Source organism: Rhinolophus hipposideros (genome assembly GCF_964194185.1).
Source record: "Rhinolophus hipposideros genome assembly, chromosome: 3".
NCBI lineage: Eukaryota > Metazoa > Chordata > Mammalia > Chiroptera > Rhinolophidae > Rhinolophus > Rhinolophus hipposideros.
Window position 1 is genome coordinate 90,665,304 of NC_138049.1, and position 25,553 is coordinate 90,690,856.

The 25,553-nt window shown below is 33.2% G+C and overlaps 1 protein-coding gene across 2 annotated transcripts; it reads left to right on the plus strand.

The window, feature by feature from the left end:
* Nucleotides 1-12,787: 12,787 nt before the first annotated feature.
* Nucleotides 12,788-22,093, plus strand: LOC308496066 (beta-defensin 110; the record flags this gene model as incomplete). 2 transcript variants are annotated; one of them, XM_081044682.1, is made up of 2 exons in its annotated part: nt 12,788-12,842; nt 21,960-22,093. In XM_081044682.1, 2 exons carry the CDS (start codon nt 12,788-12,790, stop codon nt 22,091-22,093), a joined length of 189 nt encoding a protein of 62 aa, XP_080900808.1. The 2 variants fall into 2 exon arrangements, with proteins under 2 accessions (XP_080900808.1, XP_080900807.1); XM_081044681.1 differs by lacking the exon at nt 21,960-22,093 and adding an exon at nt 17,451-17,599.
* Nucleotides 22,094-25,553: the final 3,460 nt, after the last annotated feature.

Here is a 25,553-nt window from a genome sequence, read left to right on the forward strand (position 1 = left end):
ACAAAACAACTTATGGTAATGCTTTTTGACACTTCCAGTTGATGTGGAGATGCAAGTTCAAAGTATTATATCACACAGAATTTCCTGTGATTCTTTGTGCTAAAACTTGTATTAATTTTTTTGACTATGAGATTACTAATTGCAAGACTGCAGAGAAAAATTCAATCTGAAAAATTCTTCTCTTTGGTGTCTATGTTTATCTTCATAAAACTACTTGTCTTCTGTTTGCACAAATGTCTTTAATAGAGATTTCTCAGTTTACTTAACTCTTTAAGGCATTCTGTCTCAATTGCTATTCACTTTATATTATTTATCTTTTAAAAATCTATGCATTTGGATTTTATATATACATGAATTTCTCTTACACTTTTAAGTTAAGGCACTTGTCTCCATTAAATAAGAAAATTCACATTTTGAATTTTACTTTATTTTAATAGACTTGCTTTCTTAGAGCTGTTTTAATACACAGCAAAAGTGACAAGAAGGTAGAGATACCCCCTATACGTCATGCCCCCACCCCAATGCACAACCTGCCCCATTGTCAATTTCCACCACCATAGTGGTATATTTGTTACAACTGATGAATCTCCATTAAGCCATCATCCCCCAGAATCCATTGTTTACATTAGGGTTCACTCTTGGGGTTGTACATTCTATGGGTTCTGACAAATTTGTAATGGCACCCGCCATTTACAATTATCAATACAGAACAGTTCCCTGCACTAAAAATCTGTGTTATGCCTGTGTACCCCGCCCTCCCCCAACTCCTGGCAACCACTGATTTTTTACTGTTTTCATAGTTTTGCCTTTTCCAAAATGTCATCTAGTTGGAACCATATAGCGTATTTAGTTTTTTTATGCTGGCTGGCTTATTTCACTTAGTAATGTGCATTTAAGGTTCACCTATATCTTTTCGTGGCTTGATAATTCATTTAGTATAGAATTGACTAATATTCCATTTCTGAATATATCACAGTTTATCCAGTCACCTCCTGAATGCCATCTTGGATGCTTCCAACTTTTGGTAATTATGAATGAAACTACTATAAACATCTGTGTGCAGTTTTTGTGTTGACATAAGTTTTTAGCTCCTTTGGGCAAATACCAAGGAGCTTGTTTGCTGGATCACATGGTGAGAGTATTTTAGTTTTGTAGGAAACCACCAACCTGTCTCCCAAAGAGGCTGTATATACCACTTTTTATTGCCAGCAGCAATGAATGAGAATGCTTCACATTATCACCAGCATTTTGTTCTCAGTGTTCTGGATTTTGGTCATTCTTATGTATGTAGTGGTAGAAATTTGTTTTTTTAAAAACGTCATGTTTTGTACTTGTGACCCTGTGTTGGCCTTTTTGCTGGACTCACTATCTCCGTGCTATTCCACACCTCACTCCACAAATAAAAATTAACTCATAATATGCCAAAAATATAAAAGTAGAAAGCTCAAACACTAAAATTTCTAGAAGAAAATATAGGTAAAAACCTTTGCATCTTTAGATGTGCCATTTCTCAATAAAACTGCATGGAAAAAAATCTGATGACTATTTTGTACACTAAGCCTTCTGCAAGAGACAGAATACCCTCCTGTGCCATTTCTAGATGCATCAATTAAACATACACTAATTTTTTTCCTTATGTAAATTGATGGCTAGGAACAGTATAATGGAGATTCTACTTCTCAAAGATTTTCCTATTCATTAATCTGTTCTGCCAAAAATCTGTCCACCTTTCAAGACCTGTCCCACTTTTTAAATCTTTACTCCATCTGCCCTCCAATCAAACCAGGTACTATTGATTTGTAAACAGTTATTTTAGAAGAATAACGGGCAATTGGCCCTTGCAACAAAAAGGCAAATCTGATGTGGCAAATGCTGTCACATAATGCTGTTTTCAGAGAAAGAGTGTTTAGAGTTCCCTTGATCTGTCTGTGGAGTGGGTAGAATAAGGAAGAAGACTGGCCCTCAGTTTCTTCCCCTACTACCCAGTACTCATCTATGAAAGCTTATATGTCTTTCACACCTCGTATATTGAATTCATCTAATCCCTCACTGACAGCAGACTGAAAGGTTGAGAAGATGTTGAGAAGAGTATAAATAACGTGAGAGTGGAAAGTAGTTTAGGCCCTTTGAGAGTGTCTCTGACTGAATTTTTCACATTGGGTTTTCTTCAAAACTCAAGATAATTACAAAGTTTTCCAGCTTCATGAAATAAGAACATTTTTATGGCATTCATAGAAATGTTTCAAAGATACACATAAAAGTTGGTGATTTGAACTTTCCATTTCATCCTAAATCTTTACAAATGTTATGGGTTGATAATTCATTAAACCTTTCTGAACATCATTGTTTCTCTGAGTGTGTTTCTGATGTTTTCTTTGTCTCTTCAGATTGTATTCTTTTTGGTTTGTTTGCTTGTTTTGCTTTTTAGCATACCTTGTCATTTTTCAAAGCTGGAAATGATGTAGTGGGTAAAAGGAACTGAGGTAAATAAGCGTTTAGCATGTGCAAGGGTTTGTGTTTTGATGGCTTGGAGTTAAATTGTGTTTACTGTAACTGTAACTAAAATTTCCTCTATTTTCCTTGATTTGGTCTCCCTTGTCTTTAAGCCTCCCTAGAGACTTAAATAGTGTAAATCTTGCCTTTCTTGTACCCTACTACCCTACTCTGTTAATGTGGAACTAAAATATGGGGCAAAGGAACATTCTATAATTCTATGATTACGTCTCATCTTTTAGTAAGGCTATGTCCTGGCTGTGAACTTCACAAGTGCTCCTCAGTTTTCCCCACCCACACACTACCCTTAGGTGAGATGGGAAAGCTAGAGAAGGCTGGAGTTGGTTATTTCAATTTTCTCATATTGTTTAGGTTCTGGTAAAACCCGTGATGGTTAGGCTCTGGTATAATAGTTTTCTATAAGAAAAGGCCTTTCTTAAGGAGAGCAGAACACACTGGGAGTATTTTAAAATGGCTATTTTGAAAGCATGAGCAGACTTTTTCCAATCTTCATCCTGATATGCCAGTGGGGCTCTTGATGGTAAAATGCATGCAAAAAAAGTGTGAGGTCCTCAATAAAACTGGGCTCCCAGGAGTGTTTATCCCCCTACATTCAGTCTCCGTCAAACAGTGAATTATCCTTGAAGGGTTCCTACAAGTTGGTGAGGGTGGCAGCAGCTTCTGCTCCCAAGAAGCTATGACTCTCTTTTTCTACCTGTCTCTCCAGGTTTCAGGATTGTGGTTTGTTTGTTTGTTTGTTTGTTTGTTTGTGAATTCAATGCTTAGATGGTTATAAAAGTAGTTATTGATTTTAAGTTTATTCAGCATTTTTGTTGTTGTTGTGAGTATAAGAATGATGATTTCCAAGCTCCTTCTGGTCATGTTGAACCAGAAACCAACATCAGTGTTTTTAATCACAAAAGAAATTATCTCTAGGGTTGCTTTCAGGTCAAATACTGTATGTTTTGAATTTCTCCTTATTATAGAATATTAAAATAATTTTTAGATATTTGGTATTAAAACAATTGAATGGTAAGTGTGTATATGACTGATATCAGGGTTCCATTATATCACTGTGGTGTCATTTTCCAGAGCTGTTTTTAAAATATGAGCATTTGCTCCTAAATTGCAATGTGTCATTAAGAGGTTGTTCCAAGGAGTTCTCATCAAGAATAGCACAAGTAGATAGTGTTTTCATTCACAGTTATTGACTTGCATGCTAAGTGTTTTATTTGAATTCACACTATTAACCTTTACAAAAGATCTAGGAAGTTATCCATTTGGTAATTTTGAAAAAAATGTATACAGCCTCCTTAAAGTCCCTTGAAGTACTGGGGGAGGAAAAGAAAATATCTTTTAATTAATTCTTTAACCATGCTTTCTCTTACTCTCAAAGCACGCACATTTGTCCATTTTAGAGATATCTTTGCAATCCATTTAGAGAGCTCTTACTGCTGTCACAATCAAGTTCAACATGTGGCAGCAGAGCAATACGTACAGGCATATATTTCTCCCACAAAATTTGGAGAGGCATGATACAGGCCGATTTTTTAAAAAATGTAATAAAATGATGACTTTCACATTAGGATTCATAAATACATATTGATTAAGTAAAGTAAATAAAATAAATTTCATGAATATCTGTCTTGTTCCAGTGTTTAGAAATAAAATTTTAATTTCATCTTTCTCATCTTGCAAAATTTCCAAATACCCATCACACTTTTATATTACTTTGATATGTATTTTCTATTAGGACCAAGTAGTGTTATGTTGAAAAGAGTTTTACAATTTTCTGATTCATTTCAAGCACAGTATTAATTATTAAACCTGAAGAAGAAAATGTAGAAGAGTGACAAAATCAAAATTGGAGGTTGTGATAATTTTGTCCATCATAGATCTTATTTCCAATCAAGATTTAAAATATTGTTTCCCGGAATTCCTAACCACGAGAGGACAACATAAAAGCACAATGAGTCAAACAAATAAAGACCTAAGGGAAGATAAAGGTGGAGGTAGCCATGTTTGTGAGGAAGTTCTAGGAAATTTTTCACAGAAAAGATATTACTGGAACAAGGGGCATGGACTCTACTGCTTTTGTTTTTCATGGTACCTAGAGCCAAACTTAAGACTCTTAATAAGCAATTGATGAACTAATAATTGAAGCAGATGAAAGAGGAATTCAAGAAGGAAAAATAAAGTGATAAGAATCAAACTTACACTCTCTCCCAAAAATGCCCCATCACATTAATTCAAAAGCCTAAATCAGGGATGGCAAACTTTCTGTAATGATAACGTGTCAGGTAGTAAATATTTTGGGCTTTATAGGCCACTACTTTCTCTCTTGCAATTAACTGTGCCATGGACAGAAACAGCCGCAGACAACATATAAACGAATGGCTGTGGGCTGTATTCTAATAACATTTTATTTACAAAAATCTTCAATGGGCCAATTTTGCCTGATAGTCATTTCCTGACAATTGATCTAAATCCACATGGTTTGGAAAAACTTCCTATGTCGTGGCTGGATTATAATTCCATTCTATTCTTTCCTCCCAGAAGCCAGAAGTAGAAAAAAATGTCACAGCAATATAATCATGAATATGAACTATGAAACTTTTAACGGTGAAGGTGAAATGATCTGCAAAGAACAGGAAAATATTTCTTTCTTCATTAGATCTGTAACTTATTTTGTAGGCCATTATATAAGTATTACAAACAATAAATAACAGAAATTAATAAAGAGATATATAAGACTAAGATAGGATCATTTTATACCATCGTTCAGAGGTGAGAACATCTGCTCATGTATCTTTGTAATAAATAAGAAAGAAAATTGAATGTGAAAACTTGAACAATACAGAAATAGCTGTCATGAAGTTATACAACACTCAGAGAGTTGTTTTTAAGGCAGTATAATTCCAAGAACCAGTTCCATTTCCCATGGAGTTAGTGGCTACAAGTAGATCATGGTGAACCCTAGGCAATCCAAAAATTTAGAGGAAGATAATTTTTGAAAATAAGATTTCAGTAGGTCTACACTGTCCTTCACTTTTCAGAAGCAACTTTGGAGTTAAGAAATGAAAGACTCCAGATTTGTGTGATTTCAGACCCTGTGGCAAAAACAGATGCCCTCTTTGAGTGATCCTGAACAAATACAAAAAAAAAAACTATAGAGTATAGAATGTGTAGAACACTTGCAATATTCCCTTGCCCATTGTAACTTTGAATAGATACGTGCAGCAACATTCAATGGAGGAAAGTATTACTATTAAGGATTCAAACCCCTTTAGACAAAGGTTTGGGTCACATCTCCAGAAAAGCCACCAAACCTGGTGTTGTGATAGCTAAGGGTGAAGAATATTTAAAATGGACAGTTGGGGAAGGGGAGGATAGGTATCAGTTGAGACCCAGTGATAAAACGTAGTGAAGGATGCTGAGATTCCTTCTACCATTATCCTTTTTAGGGTTTACTTTAGGAAGAAGGACCCATGAGAATCACAGAGGAGCTGCTCTTCAAACCTAAGTGAAGAGCAGTAAATTTGCATGGAGAAGTAAATTTGCATGACACAAAGGACTGATTTATTTATTTATTTATTTTTATTTATTTATTTCAATTGATGTTTATTGGGGTGACAAGTGTTAGTAAAATTACATAGGTTTCAGGTGTACAATTCTGTAATACATCATCTACGTATATATCACATTGTGTGTCCACCACCCAAAGTCAGTTCTCTTTCCATCATCATATATTTGATTCGTTTTACCCTCATCTACTACTCCTCTTACCCTCTACCCTCTTGTAACCACTAAACTATTGTCTGTGTCTATGAGCTTTTGTTTCTTCATTTGTTTGTCTTATTCCTTTGTTGTTTTCAGTTTTAGATACCACACATCAGTGGAATCATATGGTTCTCGACTTTTTCTGTCTGAATTATTTCACTTAGCATGATAATCTCAAAATCCATCCATGTTGTCGCAAATGGCACTATTTCATCTTTTCTTATGACAGAATAGTATTCCACTGGGTATCTACCAAGAAATCTGAAAACATTTATCCGTAAAGATATATGCGCTCCGATGTTCTTTGCAGCTTTATTTATAAAGGGAAGACTTAAAGGGCCATCAAAATGTGACTATAACTGATCAAAGGCTCCAGGCAATATAGACTTTGAGATCCTTTGCTGCATTTGTGCTGAGGCCACAATCTACACAGACTGGTCCCAGTCAGTGACTGGTTATAGGGAGGTTTCTAAGGCAGACACTTCCTTGAGAGATGCGGGATTCCTCAGCTTGCTGGTTTGGTGGGGAGTACTCCACTCTGACGTGGCTGAACCCTCTTTAGGCTGCACAACAGCCTAGGATGCGTCCCTCCAAATGTTTCCTTTGCTGCATTCAGGATCAGCCTTGCATCACAGTCTGATGGCTCTCCTAACCTTTCCTGACCCTCTTCTTTTTTGACTCCTACAAGCATTTCTGCTAATAAAATCACAGAACATTTAATTCTGTATAGGCATATATTTCTTGCACACATAGACTATACACATTTTGCCACTAGTTTAAGTAAATAATTTAAAGTAGTTTTACCAACTTCATCTGCAATATTGCAGAACAGTTAAGAAATATTTTTAAAAATGAATTTTATTACATACATAAAAATGAAGACAACACATAACTAGCAATGTTTTCTGACAAGTTACAATTCATTGTGTCCTCATGACAATAAACACAAATTAACAACATACATTAATATATCTTAAGTGGAGTGGATGTAGTAATACTTATAATTTCAGTGCAAAGGGATTGTGGAATTGAAAAAAATAGCCAATCTTCCTAATTTGGGATCAAACTTTATATAATCAAATATGATTGAAATCTACCAAAGAAAAGACATAAACATGAGCTTATCATTCTAATAAATGATAGAAAAAATACTGTCACAAAGTACATGAAAATTACAACCAATATATCAGCATAAAGTTATAGTAATTTGATAAAATGATTAATATTTTTATTTAAAAAGAACAAATAAGAAATTTAAAAATCTCAGAAATTAGATTGCTTAGATATAGGTAGATATAAAATGTGAACTGTCCTATCTCAGACATAAATATTTTAAATTCAGAAATGAAGTAAAAATTAGAACAAATAAAAAAGTAAAAGACTGAATGGGTAGCATGTGAATAAAGGACAGATATGAATAAAGGAAGTATGAAGCATACTGAAAGAAAAAAATTTAATATTCAAAATAAAGTAATATGTATAAACACAGGCAATGGGGATTCAATATATCTGTAACTGGATTTTTCTAAAAGGAAAACCAAAGAATGGAATAAAATAATGACCATTTAAATAAGGATATAAATGTGCCAAAATACCAAAGCAATTACAAAAACAAAAAAACAAAAGGAAACTGCAGAGTGAAAGAATATTCAATACTCATATGAACACATATGTGGAAAATATTACATTAAAAAATTGGCATACAAAGCTAAATGAAGAGAGAATTCTGCTATAATGGGGATGAGAAAGCACCAGGGATCTCTCTCCCCACCTTGACAACAATTGCACTGGCAGAATCTGTCTGCTGTATCTATTTTAGATGCTTCCAGTCACCAAGTTGTGCACTAAGAGGAGAGTGGCTATTATTATTATGCCTCCCCACATCGTTACAAGCACCTCCCCTTCCAGCTGAAGTGATTTCCAGTGAATTTAAAGTGTTGACCCCCTTCCTCCCTCTTTATTTTATTTTCCTTTTTTAGAGCCAGATATTAAAGGCTAAGCCATTCAAAGCAACTGCATATTTGGGGGGAAACATTAGAAAGTGATTATGCATGCCCAGGGAAAGGCACAGAAAAGACCTGGGAAAGCCGTTAGTTTTTTGCAGCGACAGCTTACATAAACAAAAATAATAACAAAATCAACAAACCTTGTGGAAGGGAAAGAATATGATTTCAAGAGATACCACATTATTAAATTCAAATGCGGAATTTTCAAAAAAAAATTTGAAGGCACATAAAGAAACTTGAAAATATGCCCCATCCAAAGAAAACAAAATTAATAGAAACTACCCCCCCAAATGCCCTGACTCTAATCTACTAAAGATTTTAAAACTGTCCTCAAGGTGCTCATAAAAGTAAAAGAAGATTCTTACTACTGCCATGTGCAGCAAAAGCACAGAGAACCTTTACTATAGTATGTTCTTATATTCCCTTTTATTCTGAAAGAAATTCTGTGAACAGGGAAGGCATAAAATTAAGCATTTTGTATTTAAATTTTCTTGTTAGATTGATGTGTTTTTCCCCATAATGTTTATTCTTCTTTTAAAATTTGGATGTATTTCATATAACATAAAATTTATCATTTTAAGGTATTCAATTCAGGAGGATTTTAGTATATTTACAATGTTGTACAAGCATCACCACTACCTAATTCTAGAACATTTCCATAATGGCAAAAACCCCTTATCTTAGTATTTATTCTCCAATCCCTCTTCCCCTCATTTCCTGTCTATTAATTTATTGTCTCTATGGAATTGACTATTGAGGATTTTTTATATAAATAAACTCATACAATAGATGGGCTTATGTGTCTGATTTATTTTATTCCACTTAATACTTTCAAGATATATTTATACTGTAGTATGTATCAGTAACTTATTCTTTTTATGGCTGAATAATATTCTACTGTATGGATATACCATATTTGTTTACCCATTCATCAGGTGATGGATAGTTGGGTTGTTTCCACTTTTTAACCATATCTAGTTGTCTCAAGACTATTTTTTGAGAGGAGTATTTTTTCCCTATAAAATTATCTTGGCACTTTTGTCAAAAAATCAATTGAACATAGATGTATGAGTGGTTGTTTTTCTAGACTCTCAATTCTAATATATTGATTTATGTGCCTCTTCTTATGCCAGTACGACACTGTCTTGATTACTGTGGCTTGGTACTAAGTTTTAAAATCAGAAATGTAAGTTGTCTTTGTTTTTCTTTTTTAAGATTGTTTGCCTATTTGGGGTTTCTTACACTTCCATATGCATTCACTGTATCCCATAAGCTCTGGTTTGTTTTATTTTTGTTCTCATTAATCCAAAGTATATTCTAATTTTTATTTTTACTGTTTTTTCAACCACTGCGTATTTAGGAATGTGTTGTTTACTTTTCACATATCTGTGAATTTTCCAAATTTACTTCTGTTATTGATTTCTAATTTTATTCCATTGTAGTTAAAGAACATAATTTGTATTATTTCATTTATTTAAATAGATTGATACTTGTTTTATTCCTGATATATGGCTATCCTTGAGAATATTTAATGTTAACATGAGAGCATGTGTTCTGCTTCAGATGGATTGAGGGTTCTACATATTAGTTAGTTAATAGACCTAGTTAGTGAGTTAATAGGTCTACTTAGTTTAAAGTGTTGTTTAATATTTCTGTTTCCTTGCTGACCTTTCTAATTGTTGTATGCATTATCAAAAGTCAGATAGTAATATCTCAAACTATTATTTTTGAATTGTCTCTTTCTTCCTTCAATTCCGTCATATTTTACTTCATGCATTTTGGGGCCCTTATGTTAGGTGCATAAAGTTTATAATTATTATTTCTTCTTGATGGATTAACCATTTTTTCATTATATAATGGCCTTCTTTGTCTTTAGTAACAATTTTCACCTTTAAGTTTATTTTGTCTAATATTAGTGCAATCACTGTCGTTCTCTTTTAGTTATTATTTGCATGGACTAGCTTTTTATGTTCATTTGCATTCAACTTATTTGTGTCTTTGAATCTTAAGTGAGTCTTGGGTCATTTATTTTTTAATTTGTTCTACTAATCTCTGCCTTTTAATTGTAAAAACAATCCATTTATATTTAGTCTAATTACTGAAAAGAAGTAATTATTTCTGCTATTTTGCTATTGGTTTTCTAAATGTTTCATGTCTTTTCTGTTCCTCTATTTCTCTATTATTGCCTTATTACTTTTTTCTTTTTCTTAAGTAGATATTTTCTTGTGCAACATTTTATTTCTCTGGTGTAAAAATAATTCTTTTAGGAATTTTATAGTTATTTTCCTAGAGATTGCAATAAAAATTAAAATTAAGCTAAGAATCTAATTTGCATTAATACCAATTTAATTTCAATATTACACAAAAGTTTTGCAATTTGTACCTCCATCCTCCTCCCCTTTGTGCTATTATTGTCACAAATTACATCTCTACATTCTGTGCCCACAGACATAGACTTATTGTTTTATGCAGTTGTCTTCTAAATCATGTAGAAAAAAAGAGTCACAGACAAAAATACAATTATACTGTCTTTTATATTTACCTATAGAGCAGGGGTGTCCAAACTGTGGCCCGCGGGCCAACTGCAATCCGCAATCCATTTTTAATTGGCCCGCAGCAAATTCCAAAAATATATTTAGTTTACTTAAATAAACCAGGTGAGGCAATACGTACTTCACCTCGAGTGAGTGGCCCGGCTGTTTGTGTATTTTACCACATATGGCTCTTGGTGAAAAACATTGAAAAAAGTTTGGACACCCCTGCTCTATTATGGTCCATAGACACCCCTGGACCATTGTTTTTCAAGATTCATGCTGAGCTGAAGAGTAAGGGAGGGGACCAAGGTATGTTAAAATGTTACAAAGCTAATTTTTCTGAAGAGATTTGGTGATTTTTCTTGAATTAGTACTCTCTCAGTTGTTGCAAGTCTTTGGTTTACTTCCAAAGTGCTCAAAAAGTTAATTGTCTGACAGTTTTCAACAGTTTTTCTATTGCTTTTTGGAGGGGCAGGTTCTAAGAGGTCTTTACCCCATCATTTTGGTTGATGTCACACTGTGGGTCAGTATTTAAACTCTGATCATTCCTCCAATATGCCATAAGCTTGTAGCAAATTCCAACTTGGCAAAATTTAGAGTGCAATAAATATTTGTTGAATAAATGCTACATAGTAATATGTTGAGTAGTTTTCTTCCTATCAGCTGATGCTGAATTCTCATTTCATTTCTTTTCTACAGAAAAAAAAAAAAGCACAGCTAAACCAAAGTCCTTACATTTGATTTAAGTCCAAAGTTTTTATTTGTATTTTATAATTTGAAATATTTTTTAAAGGATAACAATTATTAAGCAAATAAGGTAATCTCTCTTGATTTCACTTTCCTCATTTGTAACATGAAAGGATTAAACTGCGAATCTCTAAGAAGTCTCACATTCTTTGTTAATCTAAAACATAGATTCTATGCCTCTGTGATTCATTTTTCTGGTGTTTTATAGAATAAATAAATCAGGTTTCTTAGAGTAATATGTGGCCCCTTTTAGTAGTATTAGCATTTCGGGATCTTAGTAGAAATGCAAAATCTTAAACTCTATTCTAGACCTGCTAAATCAGAAATGCTGAGGCTGGGGTCTTCAATCTGTTTTTAATAAGTCCTCCAGAGGATTGTGAAGTAGCTAATGTTTGAGAACAATGTCCTAGAAATTGTTTGACTCTGTGGTAGAAGATAAGTTATCTCTGACTACAGCATCAACTTCTGGATATTGTATAAAACTTCTAGCTCTTCCACATGTATCTGAAATAGTAGACTTGGGCAGTATTCAAATTGGATCAGATGTCACTTCCAGTTCCATAAACAGAATTAAAAACATTGAACCTAGAATTGTGAAATTAGATGATTTATTATAAGAAAATTATGTCATACTTAAAAACCTATTGTGTCAAGCATGTCCCATACTCATTAATGAATCCACAATTTCCTGATCATGTTACATTTAACTCATTATACATTATCTGAATTAAAGTAAATCATTCAACATCTCTGGTTCTCATTGTTTTCATCTGTAAACAAAAGTGATCTCAATGGAAACTTTCAGCTATAAATCCTATGATTCAGACATTCAACAGCTTAATATTAAGAGCATTAGCATATGTAGCATGATATGTAGCATACAACAGCAGATAGGACATTTGCAACATTTTCACCATGATGTTTTAGCAATCCAAACACGTATCCTTTAAAAGTCCCTTAAAGATTGTTTTCATGAGAGATTATTGAAGGTAACGCAACCAGGTGTTACTTTTATGAGAAAAAAATTAATAATTTTTTTGGGACCATGCTCTTTGAACACAGCACAATTCAACCAAGCATACAAATGTTCTTGCTATTGATAAGCCTCAGTAGTTAGAACCACTTCCTAGGAGAATCTATAAATAAAAAGCGTTCTCTGTTTCCTTATTTGAAAAACCAGACTGGAAAAAGATCTTTTGACATTTTATTCCTAAGGAATTCTCTACCATGAAGATTCATCTTTTTTTCTTTATTCTGCTCTTTTGGGTCACAATTTTACCAGGTAACATAGAAATATTTATGAGCATATTTGTGCTAATGAATTTGACAAGACACCAGTTGTTTCTTGTTAAAAATATGATAAAAACATGAGGATTAAAGATTTTTATACTAAATGCAACATGATACTCTGGATTGGACCCTGGAAAAGGAAGAGAAAAAAAGACACTAGTGGGAAAACTGGGGAAATGTGAATAAAGTGTGTAGTTTAGTTAATAGTATTATACCAATAATAATTTCTGAGTTTTGATAAATATAACAGGGTTGAGATGTTACCATAAGGGAACGTTGGCCTCTATTATCTTTGCAACTTTTCCGTAAATTTAATATGATTCCAAGATGAAAAGTTAAAAAAAAAAATAAGGTCAATAGATTAGTCTCATTACTTTCATCCTGAAATAATTAGTTAAAATTTATTCTTGCTGAAAAAAACATTCTTTAGCATAATCAACTGGTAGAAGGTTCTGTTTCAGGGAATGATCTATTTACCTTTTCCTTCTTTTTAACCTATGCCAGTATACTGCTCCTAATAAGTAGGAAACCTTTCTTAATATTCTGTCCTTGGTAACAATTGGCAAATCATGTCCCTTCTTGGCCTTTCTTTAAATAGTGTTAGTCACTACTCTTCTGTCTGACTGCCACAGATCACACTAATGTTGAGTGCAATACCTTGTACATGAGCTGTATTTTTCATGAGAATTTTTCCCCCTCAAGGATTACCTCTTCACACCAGGTATATAACACATTCTCTTCTTCTGAATTGATGTGTAAGTATTAATTGCATAGAAATAGAATAAGTTTTGGAGATGGAGTGATCGTTGAGTCTACTCCCTTCTCCTTAAAGAGCTTAAGGACAAGCTCAAGTCTACCCAATTTATGATACTGGCACTAAAATAAGGCACAAATATATTAACCCTCAGGAAAATATTCCTTTTTAGTTTCTGAATGATTTTTTTAGGCCCACTGAAGTCATATAGAGTCCTAGGAGACTAAATTAACTTATCTTTCTTTGTGATTATTATAAAGTCCATGATGGCAATCTAAAAATTTACACATAACAAACTGATAAATTATCATTAAAGGCTGGATAAATTTCTAACTAGGGACCAAGTATCAATGAAGTGACAAAGTAATACAGTTATTAATCTAACTAAGAAAATAACTTCCTCTTCCTCTATTCAAAAATTATTGGAAAACTATCTCTGGATTTTTTTCTAGATCTAGAAAGAGCCCCCCCCCCCACTAAAAAAAAACATATATTAACATGTGATAAATCCTTTTCTTCTTTTAATTTCAACCATAGCTAACATTAATAAATCACTGTGCCCAGTGTTTTTATGTTTCATTAAGTTATTTTTTCCTTACAACAGTCATATCAGGTGCCCCTACTAATAACTGAAGTTATTCAAGGATTTAGCAACAAATTTAAAAGTCATGTGTCCTGCAGACTTATTTTATAAACCAGTTGGGGCAGAGAGTGATGTAGATTACAACATCAGTGTTATCTTTTTGTATATATATTTTCTTATATTTTCAAAATGAGGTCATTGTCCCTGTTAATGACACATGTGCAAAATTTTAAAAGAAATCCTACCATTTTGAACAAAAAAGATCTCTACATAAAAGAAAGATGTCAAAATATATATTTTCTCTGCAAAATTAAATACGTGTGGTATGGAATATAAACATTTTAGAAAATAGTAAATCAATAAGAATCTTGAATCTTGTGTTTAATCTTATAGTTAGTTCACCAACATATGCAGTTGAACTAAGTAAACTTAAGTGACATTTATATAACTCTTTTAGAGTTCCTCATACATACATACACACACACACACACACACACACACACACACACACAGTTCAAGGTATGACAATTAAGTTCGCAAACACATCCTAGAAAAAGCGCTACATACCTCATTGCTGAATATCACTACGGTCACCTTCGAAGTACTCCCCTTGGGAAGCTATGCACCTACGTCAGTACCTACTTCAAAGCAATTTTGGAACTCTTTTTCTGGAATGGCCATCAGAGCTGTTGTTGTATTACCCTGAGGTCCTGAATGTCATCAAAATGCCTTCCTTTCAATATTTCCTTTACCTTCTGGTAAAGAAAAAGTCACCAGGAGCCAGATCAGGTGAGTAGGGAATATGTTCCAACACAGTTATTTGTTTACTGGCTAAAAACTCCCGTACAGACAGTGCCGTATGAGCTGCTGCATTGTCGTGATGGAAGAGCCATGAATTGTTTGCAAAAGGTTCAGATTATCTAACTTTTTCATGCAGCCTTGTCAGCACTTTCAAATAGTACACTTAGTTAACCATTTGTTCAGTTGTTACAAATTCATAATGAATAATCCCTCTGATACCAAAAAGGTTAGCAACAAGTTCGCACCATTAATTGTCACACCTCGTGTGTGTGTGTGTGTGTGTGTGTGTGTCTGTCTGTCTGTGTTTATGTGTGTATTCAGGTGGTGAAAGTTCTAACACAAAATTGAAGTAGAAAAATTCATTCCACTAAGACTGTTACAGATGAAAAAATGTCTAGATAAAAGTCTTTAGTTTTCTATGCAGAAAAATTTCCAGTGAAGTCATTTAGCTTCCCAGTTCATTTTCTAGAGTTCATATATGCAATGGATGTTTAGAAATGTGATATTGTTTCATTCTCATCTATTGTTTCACTTTATCTGCCAAATTAAAAAATGCACTATTACCAATAATCACTTTTCTTTAAATCTGACATGTACTTTGATTGTAGAATAGATAGTATAGTTTTGTGGTGAGAGGGTAGTCTTGAATTTTTCCCTGTTTCAAAGGAGGTGAATAGTAGCCAAAGGGATAAAATAGTACATGAGTAAAATTAAAAACAAATTATGAAATGAAATTATTTTTTAATATCTTGCTCATTTCTAGCTTATATGTTAAGTAGGACTTTATATTTGTTTAAAGATATTCCCTAGTATACAATATGAATGTTGCACATGAAGTGCTTTGTGAGAGCAATGGAAAGAGAGATTACTTTCTTGAAAATTATCAGCAGAGACTTCAGAGAAGGTTGTTTTGAGCAATGTATCTGAGGTTAGAGGCAATATGTTCGGTTTATCACGGCATCACTAGGACAGTGGTTTTCAATGACAGGCAGCTTCATTCCCAAGGAAACACTAAGCAGTGTCTGAAGACATTTTAGGTTGTCACAACTGGTACTACTGGCATAGTGGGTGGGTGAAGGCCAGGAGGATGTTTAGAAACATCCTTCAGTGAACAGAATAGCATCCCACAGAAAAAAAAAAAAAAAAAAACCCTGTTCAACCCAAAAGGTCAATAGTGTCTACATGAGACACCCTGCTCTAGAAAATGGCATAGAGCTTAATAAGGAGCATACAGTTGACCCTTGAACAACAAGGTTTCAACTGTGTGGTCCACTCATACATTAATTTTTTTCAATAAATACTGTAAATGCATTCTCTCTTCCTAATGATTTTTGTAATAAGTTTTTTTCTAGCTTATTTTATTGTAAGAATATAGTATATAATACAGATAACATCCAAAATATGTGTTAGTGCACTATTTATGTTATTGGTAAGGCTTCTGGTCAATAGTAATTATTAGTAGTTGAGTTTTGAAAGAGTCAAAAGTTATATGCAGATTTTCAACTTTGTGTGTGTGTGTGTGTGTGTGTGTGTGGCAGGGAGGGTTGTCGATGCCCTTACGCCCCAGGTGGTTCAAAGACTCCTTTCTGAAAGCACTCCTTTCTTCAAAGGACTTCTTTCTGAAAACAAATGGGCCAACATATAATGTGAAATATAAAATTAAATATATTTAGCTTGGAATCGTTCTTACAGCCTGTCAGACCAACATCCCACAATTTCCCCAGTATCTCCAACTATCATAAATAATAAAATTCAAGTGATTGTCAGTCTCCAAGCTACAATAGGAAAAATGTAGGTTGGAGCACTGGTAATTTTAGAAATCCTACAGTGGCCAACAAAAGCCACACCTTCTAGACATTCTAATTTTTTGTTGTTTTAATCAATGCCACCTCTCATTAGACATGTGTCTAAGTTAGATCATTTCTTCAGGGAAGTGAATCCCAAAATATCCAGGGTAGTTGTAAGAATTCAGACAAATTGCCTAACATTGCCTCTCTCTCGACATTTTAGAATAGTAAAACCAAGCTGCAGTAGAAATCTTGAAGAAGAACTCATAAAGCACAACATTCAGTCTAAATAATGTTTGTGAAAGCAGTAAAGGGGGAACCCAGATGCAATTAGGTGATTGCAGCAACTGAGCCTGACAGAAAATAAATTATGAATACCCTTTTCCTCTTGACTTTGGGGACTATTCTTGATTTATTACCTAGTAATTTGTAAATCAGCAAGCTGGCACATGTCACTTAGGTCTTAGAAACTTTCTCATTTCTAGGATTGACCTTACACCAGGGACAGTACATTTACTTAAACTTTCCTCAGTAAGATTTTCATAGCCATTAATCGGGGGTCGGTGGTTTCTTTTGTCCTACTCTGTGATCTTTTGCTTCCTGAACTTTCTCCATTTAAAATATGGGTGTGTCATAGCTAGATTGCTAATTTCAGTCATTCTTTCCTTTTTACAGCCAGAAAGAGATATCCCCAATATGGTAGCTTGGATTTGAGGAGAGAGTGCAAAAAGGGTAATGGTCGATGTAAACTTGAGTGCCATGAAAATGAAATTAGGATTGCTTACTGCATGAGACCTGCAACTCATTGCTGCTTGCAAAAGTAAAGAACACAGAAGAAAAGAAAGAGGCACATGGTCCAAGAAGAGAGGACCAGTGATATTAAGTCTTCTCAGCACACCCTTCAAGGCCTGTGTATGTCTGTAATACACAAAGAATTAAATAAAATTTAATACTGAACCATTCAGAAGTGGTTCTCTATCACACGTGTATCTGGTGCCTCTGCATTGCATTTTCTCTTGATCTCTTGGTACCAGAGTAAGCAGAATTTGTTTTATGGAAGTTCTTCAACAACAATTCAAAGTTCTATGTACCTTGAGTGAGTTGACATAGTTGTGTTGTGAGAAACCCTAAGTCAAAGAAATAAGAGGACCACATTTCTGAGATACAAGCCTATAATAGAAATGTGGTGTTATTTTATTATTAAGTGCTGTTCTACAGATAATCCCAGGAAAAGATATAAATCCACTGGGCTTGTGGGACTAGACATTGAGAGTATATGTCCCTTGCGTGAGAGAGACAGAGCTGAAGTGAGAGGATGACCAGAACATAAGAACAGAAGAGCAGAGGAAAATCATAACAAAGTCCAATTTTTATTCTGATCTATAATTTAGTGGAGAAAAAATATGTATCAGGAAAGAGAAAAGGGGATAAGAAAGGAAGAAAAAAATTTAATTAAGGAAAAGAGGCTATACATAATTAAATATTTTAACGAAGAAGTCAGAAACTAAGAAGAATAGCTGAATTCAGCTTCTCAGTCCTGGGAAATGACTCTGTCTGAGGAGGCAGACGGCAAAAGAAAGGAGTTATCTTCACTCTGCAGTTCCACTCTGCCCGAGTTCCTCTTACTATTTCCTGTGAAGGTCCACAGTATTTTTCTCAACCATACCTCTGTATCACACAATTTCTATTCAAAAATGCAAAATCTACTTCTTTATTAGTTTAGGAATACAATTTAGTAATTTATATTAATTCAGAGTTTTTAAAATCATCAATACCACAACATAGTAATAAAAACAGCTACTAACTTCCCTTACTCCCAAAATGAAATTGAATAATTTTTTGGTTATTTAACTAAAGAAAAATGGAATGTGTTGTGTGGATACGTTTGGATCAGACATGGACTCAGGAGATGAGAAGTCAAAGAATTTCCAGACCCCAGCTACTCGCTTGGTATTTGCACTGTGGCATTGCATTTCATTTTCTAAATGTAGATATGAGATCTAAGGATGTATGTTCATACTATTATCTTTTACAGGGATACGCATGAGGAAGGATTTTTTTTTCTATTTTGATAAAGTTTCTAGATATATTTTCATCATAAGAGATAGTTTAATTTTTAGGGTTTTGTTTTAATAAACATAAGTTTCCATTATGAAACAATTATTTGCTAAACATACATTGAAGCCTTAGTACATACATGATCTTTCACGTATTTTAATCCTTTCACTGTGTTGATTTGATTTTTTTTCAAAATGTGTCAAAAATCCACAAAAAAAATAGAAAGTTGATATTTTGATTATTGTATGCATTTAATAGCATTTTGAGCAGCTTTGACATTATTTTTATTTTTGTGATACGGTAATAAATTTACCATTATATTGAATTTTAGCAAAAAATACTCAAAACATACTAAGTGGTATCAATTAAAGTATAGATAAATTAGAATTATAGAATACCTTCCTATAATTCTAATTTATCTATACTTTAATTGATACCACTTAGTATGTTTTGAGTATTTTTTGCTAAAATTCAATATAATGGTAAATTTATTACCGTATCACAGAATTTAATGGCATTGATGATATAAAAATTTTATTACAAAAAATTACACGATATGGCATACAAAACATCTTTGTTGTTGATAGTGCAAGTTACAGGAGAACATATTTAAAAATCTTCTAAATGGAGAAAAATCTCGTAAATGGAAATACTCATTTGGAGATAGCTGAACATCGCAGCAAAGGAGTTAACAGAATATAGACTTTGACTACTTAATGTATTCCCTTGTATTGTAAATATCTTCAAAAGTATTTTACAATATTCATTTAAATAGAGTTTCTCAACCTCTGCACTATTGATATTTTGGTCCAGACAATTCTTTGTTGTGGGAGCTGCCTTCTGCTTTGTATCATTATAATTATGTCACTATATTATTAGCTTATATGATGAGATGATATCATTAGTTGCAGGATGTTTCTCAGTATCCCTAATTTTTACTCACCAAATGCCAATAGCACCTCTCCACTAATTGTGACAATAGAAAATATCTACTTCCATGGCCAGTCCTCTTTGAGGGGCCTGGTTTAGAACCCCTGGTTTAGAACCACTGGTTTATAATTAAGCACTCATTGTCACAGAAATTTAAAAATGAAAATGGAAATGTCAAATAAAATTAGTAATATTTTCAGGTAGTCAATACATTTTCTGTGTCTTGTGAGAACAAATTTCTATTTGAAATTTTCACATGACATAGCTGTGGTTCTAAGGTGATATATTATTTGCAAATAACTAAGTAGTGATAGAACCAATTTTGCAAAGCATGCTTTTTGTTTCTGGATCATATAGTTCTATAGATTTCATGATTTAAAACATTTCTACTCTTTGAAATAATTTGAAAGTAAAAATAACATTAGTATATTTTAAATGTTAGCAATGATCATTATAAATCTATATTTCTCTTTTCTGAATTAAACGTATCTTAAAAGTCAACAAGTCTTCGGTGGGTTGACAAAATATTAGGGTCTCAGGAATGTTAATTAGCTTTAAAAGTACCCACCCAACAAAAGTTTTTTAAAAAAGTGAAATGAAATCATGCATCACCCTCTTCCCTACTTTAAATTATGTCAAGTATGGCATGAAATAATTTTAGATTTTGCCAAAATTCACCAGTGGCCAGGGATTCTGTCATCATGAATTAGCTTTCCATTCTCAAAGCAGTTACATATAGTCACATGTCAAAACCTACCTGACAATTTCTTGCACTTTAAGCTTAACTTAGTTCTCTTTCCTACTTAAAGTAAGTGCACTTGAAATCTTCTCTACATTCTACACATTTGAAGTTTCTGTCCAGTTCTCAACCTAATGCTCAGAGAATATTAGGCACTCAAATAAACACCTGACATGTGGAATTGAAATAAAACCATTTTGAATTCCAATTAGATTGTAGACAGGAAATTAGATTCTATGTTAACATTGCACAATTTTAATCTAAATTCAGTTTAATTCATTATCTAAATTTTAATAAAATTATTTTCTTTATGTTCCTGACACATAAAGTTTAATATTCCAAATATATTTGTAATAGCTATGTTTATTATAGTCTGTCATGTAGATAAGTGGAGTGACTTACCCAAGATAAGTAAGTACTATGATGAAATTTGGAGAAAAAAATAATCCTGACTTCATAGTCTCTTTTATTTTTATTTAAAGACTAGTTGCAGTACAATTGAATCATCAAGAAAAATAAAATCGTAAAATAAGCAAAATATTTGCTTCCATTTACTGTAGTTTAATGTGTTAACACGAAGTTGTGAGTTTGGAATCTCAGAACACACTTCTTTGCATTGTCCTAGAAGATTCACAACTAACTAAAAGATTATCATGTGGCTCCCTTTTTACCAAATACTTAATGTACACAAAACTGTTTCTACGTGTATGTCTAAAGTGGTTTTGTTTCCTCAGAAAATTACTCTATCAGTAAGTATTTTCACGACTACATTGTTATAATTATTGGGCTATACTGGGTAGGACAGAGCAAAGAATCAGAAGAAATCATAACTGTCATATAGGGGTTTACATTTTGGCTGCAAGAATAAAAGTATCATAACTCGTGTTTAAGAAAAATACATACGATTAGGTACTAAATTATGCATATTGCTCATTCAGAAGTTGTAGACTGGCGAAAGGGACCTATCCGTTTGCTCTAGTATAATAAAGGAATATTGCATTAAGAGGAGTGAGATCTGGAATGATGAAGAAAGCATTGAACAAATGATTCTGTGTAAAGATAATAACAGTAGATTTAAAAAACTGAGACAACATGAACATGAAAATTATATGTATTTAAATATCTGTAAACATCGTCTTAATGAAAACATGGGAGAGTAAATCTGATCTTAATAAAGTAACAAAAAAATTAGGCTGGCAAACGGCCCCAGTAGTCAGCTGAAGTTTAGTACTGATGTAAGATGTTAATATGACAAACCTATTTTGTGTAAATAAAATGTTTATGGCTTGGTCACTTTCTAAAACAACTGATAAATTGTGTTTTAAAACAATCTGTTACCCTAGAATCTCCATCTCACACACATGATCTCATGTCTAGGACAGATTTTTTTCCTCCACTTAGTAAGAAGATCCTCAAATGAAAACCTGGATTGACGACTTTTTCTTTATTGATTGCAGCCAAAAGTAACTTTGAACCAAAGTATAGATTTGAGAGATGCCAAAAAGTGAAAGGAATATGTAAAACATTTTGTGATGATGATGAGTATGATTACGGATACTGCATTAAATGGAGAAGTCAGTGTTGCATATAAACTCTGGATAACAGAAGTACTACTGAACATCAAAGTATGGAACAGAGATGCATCTTATTGACTCAAGAGTAGGTAAAAAAAGAATGTTTTTAATGTTTAATGGAAATATGCACCTTTAAATGCCAAATACCACTGTTTATGTAAATAAAAATGATTTGCAGTCTATTGTGTCTATTCATTGATTTCTCAATTTCTTTGTATTTCAGATGGATGAACATATTAATTAAGCAAGGGAACAGACTTTAATTATGCTTATAATCTCATTATGACCATTTAGACACCCAGAGATTCATGTTACTTATCTGAGTTGCTCTGCTTCTTCTCTAAATGTATGTATGTGACAGTATTGCCAGCTTTAATATGATAATCAGGACTATCTTCATATATCCTTTTGTGCCACATCAAAATTTCTATATATTTACTCTTAATTGTTTTCTTAAAAGAGAGTGCATGTTTTCTCCTTTACAAAGGTGAAGACTTCTAATTTTGGCTTGCCTGATGATTTTCTGTATTCATTTTACCGATTCCTGTGAAATGACAATTTGAAACGACACTGTTTAATAGTTCTCTCAGTAGGGCAATTAAAAGCACTTCATGGCACAGCAAAGGGGGAAATGACAAAGTCTAAGAGAGACTTTTTTATCTATGCAATTCTTTATTCAAATAAAATCCCATTAGGAAGCTCAATAATAGGTGAGGTGATCTTGTCCCAGCAATTCAGGACTTGCACAACCAGTATGATTATTTATTATTTTTTGTTAAAATTCTCTGGAAAATTGTTTTCTCTCTTCTATTTAAGTCTATATATAACATCCTTAATTTTGCATCTTGCTTGGCAAGGCCTGATATATTTGCCCTTCACAGAAAACATTTGCTGACCATTACATAAAAAGAATCAGTAAAGTTTCCAAGAGCAAAATGTGGTTCTTGAAACATCAGTCTTCGCACCACCTGAGAACTTGTTAAACATGGAAATTCTTGGGGTTTGGACTTTCTCAATCAATAACTCATTGAGGTGGGGCCCAACGATCTGTACCTAATCTGCCCTCCAGTTGATCATAATGCACAGAAAAATGTGCTAACTGTAGCCTAAAACTGTTCTTACTATTGAATTTTGAAGCTCTTACTATTTGAATCTAGCTCTTACTATTTAAATATTGAAAATCATGGTCCTTTAATTTTTTAGTGAACTTGGACCAGACTTTTCGAGATCCCTTGACATTACTGATAAAACATACTCAAGTAGAAGTAAAAAGATGCTGAGTAATCTAGTTCTTTCTTTGGAGGAGATATGGGCAAAAGAAAAGCATAAAAAGAACCTTTCAGATATAGTAATTAGAATTCAGTCTTGCATATTGGTTTGTCAATAGTTAAATTAAGTAAAAAGAAACTCAGTCAGTGTTTGTCTTTTTTCTACTTTCTCAGTTGTTCTTCTGTCTCATCTTGTAGTGCTTTAGAAGATGAACATTTCTGAATAAAAGCCCATTTTAATTTCACATGGAGAAGTATATGAAGTGAAGCTGGCTATAAAACTGTTTTAAATTTTCTTTTGTGGAAATTTCCATACAAATAATGTTCTGCCTCCTTTTCCCTCACCCCAAACCCTTCCCCTTCTCCAGTCACTGTCCCTCTACTTTCTCATAGGAGTTTTAAGATTCAAAATATTTAGAAGGAGTAAAAAGACATGTGCTAATAACCAATTTTCTTTAACTCTTACACATACTTTGGACACAGAATGTGGCTGTTGGCTGTGTTGTATTGAAATGGCTGTTCTGATTTTCTTGCTGATTCCAAGAATGGTATAACGGTCAACTGAAGAAATATATCAGGACAGTCTTAAAGTTTTCCTCAGTTTTAACTAATCTTCAGACAGATTTCTTCCTGACTATATGCCCATCACTTCACTTTTCTTATTGAATTTCTGTAGCAAATTTGCAATTGTAAGTTTTTCTCTCTGTATCTTTGAAATATATGTAAATTTTCTCCCACCTTCTGGTCAGTTTTACAACACAAGAAACGTTCTTTCTCAAGAACCTGAGAATCATCCCTTTGAATTGTACATTATTTCAAAGGACGTAGCATAGTTATATCTCAGTCTTTGGGGCAGGCTAAGAGCATAACTTCAATGGGTACCAATTATCAAACACCATGGCCTAATCACAGAAAAATGCATTTGCAAACTCAGGGATAACTCAGTGCTCAAGGTAGGCCATGATCACGTTCCTACCTCTATTATCCTCCAGTGCTTTTTCCCTTGCATACACCAGAGCTTAAAAACCCTTCCACCTTTGGTTTCATTAGACTTGAGTTCAGCCTTTCCCCACTATTGCAACAGTCTTCAATAAAGTCTTCTTTGACTGCTTAATTTCGTCTAGTGCAATTTTTACTTTGACAAATAAAATGACAAAAATTGAGATTGTGGGCTTGAAGGGTTTGTTTAGGAAATATCCTCTCCAATATGGTTCTGATATCAATCACCACTAAGGAGATATTATTTAGAAAAATTCCCTTGATGAGAGAATGCCGAAAATGCCATGTGAGTTATACATAAAAATGTGAGAAGGTAATAGAGATTAAAATAATGTTTCTTAAAGTGGCCAAGGAAGACTTCAGGTAGAAAATGATATTTGATGCAGGAACCATTATGTGTGTTTAGATTATCAAATATCCATAGGACCTGGCACAGAGATTGTCAAAGACACTTGATACATTTTTATTGAATGAGTGAATGGATAGGATAGGTGGATGCAGACATAAAGACCCCACATTGAGGAATACGTACTCATATTTAAGAACATAACATGGAAAATAAGAGGACAGGGAGTTTTCAAAGAGTTATAATTGAAATGTGGTTAGAATTTAAAAAGACACTTTTAGAAAGAGTAGTCACAGACAATCCTAAATGATATAGGATATCTTGGAAGACGTGGTGTTTTGGATAAAGTGAACATATAGTTGTATAAATTATTGTAAAAATCTGCTTACACAGGATTAAAATTCAATGTGAGAGCATAAATGCTAACATTCAGAAAGAAAAACAAATCTAATCCTTTGGCACAATCCTCTGACTGAATTCTGTGTTTGTCTTTGCCAGGCTAGTTGTCCTCTATCCCTGAGATGTGTTAGCAAAAAGGGTGAAAAATGCTAGTAGGGAAGGTTCTTTTCATCGTTTTGCATTTCTTTAAACTCTTTATCATATTGCTGAAGCTATTGAGCTTCTTTTACTTAACTTCCATTAATTATTAGCTCATTAGATTCTTGATATTTATGCTTTTTCATTTAACGTCTTAGTGGTAGTAACTTCTTTTTGTCTAGATCGGAAAGTTAACTTTTCATATGTTTTTAAAAATTTTTTTAACATCTTTATTAAGATATAATTAACATCAAATAAAATGTCCATGTTTAATGATAAAATTTGATGTTATTGTTTATTATGTACCCATGAAACCATCACCCAAAT